An 8,377-nucleotide genomic window follows, 5' to 3' on the forward strand; every position below is an offset into this window, starting at 1 on the left:
AGGATAGATAGATAGATAGATAGATAGATAGATAGATAGATAGATAGATAGATAGATAGATAGATAGATAGATAGGAGTAACAGAATTATATAAGAAGCAAAATAAGCTAAGAGCTGGAGTAAAATTTGAGGTCAGACTTAGGATGGCTAAAGGTAGTTAGATGATTTAATAACTGATAATATAAATAAATATATAAAATATATAATAACTGTGGGGAAAAGGTAATAGTTTTCAAATATTTTAAGCCTGGGGAAGAAGAAAATGGGATGGAATAACAATTTTGATAAAGATAATCAATTTCCATCTGTTGACAATTTCATTGATACTGTGACATACAAGGAGGGATGCCCTGAGCTAAGAGAGGCTAGTGCATTTTTAAGAATATACATCAATACTTAATAGTTCTGGATGTAGGTAAACACACTCCACAATTTCTCTCATACCTGGGAAACAACATTGTAACAGGTGTTTCCATCTAGCTGAGGTAAAACGGGCTCCGAAGTAAGTGTTATGGGCACCTGGAAAAGAAACAAGCAAGTCCTGGTTGGTAAAGAACATAGACCTCATCTGGGTGATACATTCTGTTTCAGATTCTTATTACATATAGAAAAATTCTCTATCCATAAGATGTGGAACCTCCCTTTTCTCATGAAAGACTGAATTCTAAATCTAGAAGCATTCTACTTTCCCTGGAAGATTTATCCCTGATTGCTCATAATTTCCCTTCAAACACCATATTCTTAAATGTTTTTATTCCTCATTTCAAAGCTAAGGTTAAGATTTTCTCCTTCCCTTCTGATCCAACAGGTCCTCACCTGCATGTTCTTCAAATCAATCACACCTTTTGGAACCTAAAATAATTGAAAAGGAGAGTGATGAAGATGCTTTTTTTTGTATAGGAAACCACTAGTATCCTACAGCAACATTTACTAAAAGCAGATCTTGTAAGAAGAAAACAAAAAATAGATTCCAAATGCCTTGATTAACCACATTTTTTTCTTCATACTCCATCAACCTCACTTGGTTCAACTGATCTTTGTTTTGACAAATGATTGGAAGCAGTGTCTGAAACAGGTAATTTTAAGCTAAGTTAAAAAGTTCACAAAGAGATTCAGAAAATCTATTAATTTGGAAGGGAAAGAAAAATTACATTTATTTGCATTAATCTCTAACTGAAATTTAGCATTTTCTTCAATTATTTAAAAATATTATTCTGAAAAGGGATTCATAGCCTTACCAGACTGCCAAAGGGATCCATGAAATGAAAAAAGCTAAAAACCCAGAGCAGGTATGTATATATTTCTAATTACATTGAAAATTGAGGTTCAAATCCTTTTCAAATGAAACTGAAAATTCAAATAAATTCAATTATCCTATCTTTAGTAGATTACTTTTTGTTACAAAAAAGGATATATTTTTAAGGTTAATATCAGTTTTGTTCATTGTATTCAATATGAATCTTCCTGCTATTTGAAACTGTGTGTGTATATGCGAATAAAAAAATCAAAGATATATCAAAGAAGACAACATTTATAGAAGATGAACAGGAAATCAATAAAAGGAGGGCACTGTTCTTTTTTAAATTAAATAGCAAAGAAGAAGAAAAAACTGGGAAATTTTGTGGTTAGAAACATGGGTATAGAGTGAAGGTGAGAATTTTAGATTTGGAAAGGCCCTTAGGGAGAAGATTATTTATCAGCTCTCTTAAACTATAGACAAGAAAACTGAGGCTCAGAGAACAAGGTTAAATTAGTGAATAGAAGAGTTAGGATAAAAAAACTTGGGGGTTTTTGTATCTATATTTATATTGTCTTACACTTATCAGCAGGTAATATCTCTAGATAAAAGCAATAATGCAATGATCTAAAAAGGATTACATACCTTCAAAACCATAAAATTATGATAAGAGGTGACTGTGAGTGAAGGATCTGTGGTGCAGCTACTTGTTAGATTGCTAAAGAACCGGGTACAGGTGGTATGTCCATTTTCCAGGAATTCTTAGAATACAAAGAATTAAGAGAATAAAAGGTAATATTACTTAAATTTTGAGCAAATAAACCACAAATGCCCTTAATTTACTCACTTGCAGCATTATTGTCAGTACAAAGTCCACTAGGACCTGTTTCTGTTGGATGTTTGAGTAAACTCAGTAATGACCACTTGGGAAAGTAGATCACAATGGGATCTCCAGCCTGAAAGAAATCCAAGAGTTTTTTTGTTAGTAGTGACAAATGGCCTAAACAGGTTATAAAGAGAAACAAAAATAACAAAAAAAAAAAAAAAAAAAAAAAGAGTCAAAACAGGGTTGACTCTATAGCAGAAGAAAAACAAATGGAATACTTAGTATGCTAGACTAGGAGAAATTACATAGGGGATGAACATTGTCTTCATTCTAAACAAGTGAGCAAGATACATCTAGTCATCATAAAGCTTCCATAGTGCCACTGCCAATTGTTTACCATAAAGAAAAAAAATCATCATCCCTTCCCATAGGCATACCTTGTAAAAAGAAGAATAAGTTGGTGTTGGTGGAGGTTCTGAGAAGAATGATTTGCCTCCATATTTTTTTATCAAAGATTGTATGTTGGTATCATTCACCTTTTGAAGATGATGGAAATAGTTCAATATTGCTTTAAAATAAAAATGTTTTAGAGATAAATAAATAAATATTTAAAGACAGGGGGGAATTTTATACTACCTAATATGAATTTTAATTTATTTTAGGTCTGGAAATTGAGGAGTTTTGGGGTTTTCAGATAACGAATGCCATTTATTTCTAAGAATAATCAAGATCCATGGCAACTTGAAATATGTTCATTGTTCATTTGTGGCAAAATAAAATAAAATAAACAAGCAAGCAAACAAAGAAAGTTCATAAGGAAAAGATGTTCCCTAAACAAGATCATGCTTCAATAAAATAAAATAAAAAATTACTAATCCTAACCCCTGTAGTAAGTCAGAATTTCATAGAGTATTTATCTTCTCCCTTAAATCATGATATTATATACATCACACATATTTATGGTTTTATCATTGTTTTTACTCCTTCCACTCTAGGGCAGAATTTTAACTTTTCTTCCAGAATAGTGTACAACTGTCTTCTTTAGATTTTCTGAAACTTTCTCTTCCTTGAAATCATCATGATTAGGAGAAAGATATAAGAAAAATGATTCAATGGTGTATGAAACTACTTCCTTTTGGAGGTATTGCTAAAGAGAAATATGTTTTGTGCTGTTATAATTTCTATACTTTCTGTAAACTGATAAAAAAGCGAGTTATCAAGAGTATATTCCTCTATAACCATGAGTATCAAAAATAGAAGGGGAAAAATCTCAAGTAGTCTTTATTCTTCAGATGCTACACCTCTGAATTAGTCTATTCAAAATAGTAATATTCAAATGAATATAATACACAACCTTCATATCAAGCTGATCTGTTAGTTCTAATTCGTCTTCAGTTTATTATTATTTTTTAGTATTTTTCAAGGTCTGCAAGTTCCTTTCATACATATATTATTTACACAATACTACTATAGGTATTAGTCTTCATTTATAGAAGGAGAAACATTAACTCCCTCCTTTTTTTTTTTTTTTTTTTTTTGCTGAGGCATATGGGGTTAAGTGACTTGCCCAGAGTCATACAGTTAGGAAGTGTTAAGTGTCTAAGATCACATTTGAACTCAGGTCCTATCTGACTTCAGGGCTAGTGCTCTATCCATTGTACCACCTAGCTGCCATTTAACTTTGAACCCAGTTTTTCCTAACTCCAAGTCTAATCTCTATCTAGATTCTGGACTGGCTTTTTAATCTGGTAGAAGCCTTAACCTTTTCCCCCTATTCTTCAGGTTTTAAACTTTTAAGGAGCCACAAATTACTCTTCTATTCATTTTCTCTGAATTTTAAAAACCTTGAAGATTTATTTGAAGAAATATTTAACAAAATAAGTTGAAGAGACCAGAGAAGCTAAACCAGAAGCAATCATACATGTAGCAGACTGTTTAACAAACCCCAGACCCATATAATTGGGAGAAGGGTTCTCTGTTCAACAGGGAACTAAAGTTAGGGTGTTGGCAAAAGTCTCTAAAACTTCCCCCCTTTCCACCAAAATCTATAGATTTTAAATATGTAAAATATATATTTAAACACTTCTGTATTTTTGCTTTGTTTATTGAGAAATCTCAAAAGTTTTGTTAATTTTGTATACCGTATTAAATCTTATGACAGAATCTTGAAAAGATATGGTTTAACTATAATATTTACATATAATAAATAAATACAATTCTATATTGTCTCAGATTCAGTTACACAATTATTTTATTTTTGCATGTCTTTTTGTGGTTACATAGCTAATGGAGGATTCATTAAAACAGATGTGCTTTCAGCATTCAGTTAAAGGTCTTAAGAGTTTTAAATCATTTATTGAGTTTCATGAGCCATGAAAAATGTAGGTTAGAGCAGAGGAAGAAGGGAGAGAACAACAAAAAAGGATGGAAGGAATCCAAAAGTCAGCCAGATATAATGCCAACATCTATATATGCTATGAAGTAAGAAGAGAACGTTTCCAACTTACGGTTCTTCACTTGGATACAAAAGTTTGGACCACTATCTGGTATCATCAAAATTTCTACATGAAACGGGGTATTACTTTGGAACATTATGGAAGGATCTACACATTTCCAAGCCAATATTCTGTGAAGACATAAGTGAGTGAGAACCTTTAAAGTAGACTACTGTTTTGAAGTGGCCTAATCTTTATAATTTAGAGGAAAATTATATTCTAAGCATTTGTATAGAATTCTAAAATTTCAAAGAAAACATGTAATGAGATAAAAATTACAAATCCTATGTTTAAATGCATTTTAAGACACATTGATTTAGTACCTTTTATGTTCTTATGCTGGGAATATAAAGATAAAAAACAGAGTCATGCTTACAATCTACAAGACAGTAGGCGGAAAGAGTTGACATGCACACAAATATGAAGTAAAATATAATTTTAAAAGATTCATTTGAAATGTTCTAGGAAAATTTGAGTCAGGAGATAATGCTGTATGATCAGGTGATCATATAGATCACCAAGTAAATAAACTGTGGCATATGAATATAATGAAGCATTATTGTGCTGTAAGAAATGATGAATATGAGAAGAATGAGAAGATTTACAGAGTATAAAATGACAGAGAAAGGAAAATAATCTATACAATAATTACAACAATGTAAATATTGAGAAGTATTTTCTTAGGAAATTCCCAAATCTTAACATGAACCAAAGTTAAAATGTTTGCTGAAGTTGATATGATAAAAAAAAAATCATTTTAATTAAAAGGTCTTGAAATTTGAAATCTAGATGCTTTTGGAGGGGTCTTTTTTTGGTTGTAGGAACTCCAGTGGATCATTCAATTTATCTTGAGGTAATACTTTTTTAAAATATAAAATGAATAGAGCAAACATAGCAAAAGATCTTTAATTCCCATACAATAAACTTTCAATTTACTTTCTCAGAAATAATCACATCTACATGGCCCTATATTTTTTAATTTGGTGTTTCCCCTTAATAGAACTTAATAGACCTGAACTTTCACTGATGTGAGCTGATTCACTGCACATTTTTCATTTAACTGCTAAAATTCAAATGATAACATTTCTTTTTATTTCCTTTACATATCATATATGCCTATTTTATGCCTCCCACTTACCTAGTCAAGAACTACCTCAAGTCTACTGAAGAAACATTCTTTTCATAATCTTATAATGTCTGGGTTCCAACTAATTTAATAACTTCCATCCTATAATTCAGGGGTTCTCAAACTACGGCCCTCAGGCCAGATGCGGCCCATGAGGACATTTATGCAGCTGCTGGGTTATGGCAAATGGGCTGAGGGGCGGAGACAGAGTGAGCTTTTGTTTTTACTATAGTGGGGCCCTTCCACAGTCTGAGGGACAGTGAACTGGCCACCTATTTTAAAAAGTTTGAGGACCACTGGAGTAGATGAATGGTTGCATTTGGGTAGACTTTATAGGAAGGATAAGAATTCAAGAGTGAAAGGAATAGAAAAGATGATGAGCAGAGATGCAGCATTGGTAAAATATGAAGTATGTTCAGGAACAAATGTGGACGGATAGGATAGGTAAATGAATGATGATGAACAATTTCACATAAGTGTTTTAGAGCACTGCAGGTGAGTTCTAAGAGGATAAAGCGCATCAAGGAAGCAGCATCAGGGAATAAGGATAGCAGCTGTTGTATACAGTTTATAGAAGTCATTAAATTAGTTGGGACCAAGAAGTTAACAGATCCTGACAAGAATGTTTCTTCTCAACTAGGTGGGTGGGAGGCATAAATATACTTAGGCTAAAAGAGACCTGAAGTCACCAAGACCAAACCCCTCTTGGAAGCTGGGAAGGCTGGTGCTCAGGGAGACTGGTGGGCGCAAGGCGCAGGTCTCCCAGCAGCCTGGTCACACCCAGGCAGCTCTTTCACGGTGATCTTGGGTACCAGCAATCAAGATCTCATTACTAAGTTACCCTTTGGCTACAACTACTTTAACCGAAAGATACTTATTGTAAACAGTCAAGAAACTGTATCCATCGTCAGTTACAATGACTCACAGTGCTGGGCGCTGGAGAACGGGAAATCGAGCACGATCAGCAAAGCGGCGGCTGCAAGGAGAGCGCCCAGCGCGGCCCCCGCGGCCCTCGTCTCCCCCTTTCCGCTGGGCGGGGAGTCTCGAGGCTCACCTGTAGCTCCCTGGGAGGCAGTCCTTGAAAATCATTTGGGACTCTTTCAAGTAGCACTCCCTGTCACAGCAGCAGTTCAGATCGCACGAGTTCGGTGTCAAGTCACACGAGCAGGCGTCGGAGAACCCCCAGAACCAGAAGTGGCGCCCCCACACGCTCTCGAACCAGCTTGCCACCAGCGGCCGCAGCCGGTCAGTAGGGACGACCCCCGCCTCCTCGAGTCGCGCCACCGGGGAGTCTATTCCAGCCCAGCTGGGAGCTCCCTCAGAGGGCGAGGGTTGGGTCTGGGCCCTGGCATCCCCTGCCAGGAAGAACCAAGGGAGCACCAGCAGCTCAAGGGGCACCAGGGCCATGAGGTCGCAGCTGCCGCCCAGGCCCGAGAGTGGGCGCCCCGGCTCGTTGCTATGGCACCGGCAGGAGGGGTGGGACTTCGGGAAGGCGGAGGACGCCGTACGTGTGACCTCATCCCGGAGGCACGCGCTCATTCGCTACTTGGAATTAATGAGAAAGTTCTCACCAATAGAAACTGGAATGGTTGCCGCGCTGCGATCCAGCTTTGACAACATTGTGGGTTCTTGAGTTCTCTGAGGGAAGCCCAGGCAGCTATTCAGTCTTTCCGCTAGATGGACCTGTGTGACCAGTCAGGAAGACTGGCGCTAACCAGGATGGCTGGGAATACTGGCCATTACGAGGTTGTACCGTCCCCTGGCGTGCTGGAGGAGGAGCGGCTCCCAGAAGAAAGGGAATCCGAGGTAGAGTTGGACTTCAGAGCCTTAAGGGATGTAGGTAGAGTGAGGGAAGGAAGGAAGAAAGGAGAGAAGGAAGGAGGAAGGGAGAGAGGGAGAAAACAAAAGAGGGAGAAATGAAGAGAGGAAGGAGGGAGGAAGAAGGGAAGGAGGAAAAGAAGAGAGGAAGGGAAGAAAGAAGGAATTAAGGAAAGAATTAGGAAAGAAGGGAGGGAAGTAGGGAGAGAGGAAGGAAAGGAGGGAGGGAGGGAAGGAAATAAGGAGGGAGAGAGGGAAGGAAGGACAAAGGGAGGGAGGAAGGGAGGAAGAAAGGAAGGAAGAAGCTAAGGAAAGGAGGAAAGGAGAAGGATGAGGGAGGGAGAAAAGGGAGGGGGAGGGAAAGGGGAGGGAAAGAGGGAGGAAATTAAACAAATTGATCATCACAGACATTTGTCAGAAAAAGAAATGTAAAATATCACTTTTTAAAAATAAGAAGTAATCAGTCAATAAGCTTTTATTAAGTATTGAGTACCAGTTTGTGTGCTAGACACTAAGCATATACATTCCTAGAAAGAAGAGAGCGCTACTCCTGAGGAGCATGTTACATTCCACTAGAATGAGCAGATGGGATCCGTTTGTTTCAACTGAGCATTATAGACATGGAAGATGCCCAGGTTATCACTGCATCACAAGCCCTCACTGGTCTTGCCACTAAACTTCAGTGACTCTGAAAGAGAGAGTGAAATTGAAGACATGTACATCTCAGTCTCACTTAAATCAATTTCCCTCAAAAATCAAGTCATCACCCCTATGAAAGAAGGAACAATAACAACAACAACAACTTTCCACAGGAAAAGAAAAGATTATGAACATCTAGCTCTCCTGATGCTAAAATTAAAACATAGAACTCTACC

The 8,377-nt window shown here is 36.9% G+C and overlaps 1 protein-coding gene across 2 annotated transcripts in view; it reads right to left on the reverse strand.

Annotated features, from left to right (window-relative positions):
- The window catches only part of TCTN3 (tectonic family member 3), a 31,195-nt gene extending 23,957 nt beyond the window's left edge, over window positions 1-7,238 (reverse strand). For both annotated transcript variants that reach the window (XM_074295938.1, XM_074295939.1), the window contains exons 1-7: window positions 6,739-7,238; window positions 4,571-4,689; window positions 2,501-2,631; window positions 2,085-2,193; window positions 1,883-1,998; window positions 817-852; window positions 445-519 (exon numbers count right to left, since the gene is read on the reverse strand). In XM_074295938.1, the coding sequence (XP_074152039.1) occupies window positions 445-519; window positions 817-852; window positions 1,883-1,998; window positions 2,085-2,193; window positions 2,501-2,631; window positions 4,571-4,689; window positions 6,739-7,223 (1,071 nt within the window). In that variant the 5' untranslated portion in view covers window positions 7,224-7,238. The remainder of the gene's footprint in view (window positions 1-444; window positions 520-816; window positions 853-1,882; window positions 1,999-2,084; window positions 2,194-2,500; window positions 2,632-4,570; window positions 4,690-6,738) is intronic.
- Window positions 7,239-8,377: the final 1,139 nt, after the last annotated feature.

The sequence above is a fragment of the Sminthopsis crassicaudata genome, chromosome 2, assembly GCF_048593235.1.
Source record: "Sminthopsis crassicaudata isolate SCR6 chromosome 2, ASM4859323v1, whole genome shotgun sequence".
Classification (NCBI taxonomy): Eukaryota; Metazoa; Chordata; class Mammalia; order Dasyuromorphia; family Dasyuridae; genus Sminthopsis; species Sminthopsis crassicaudata.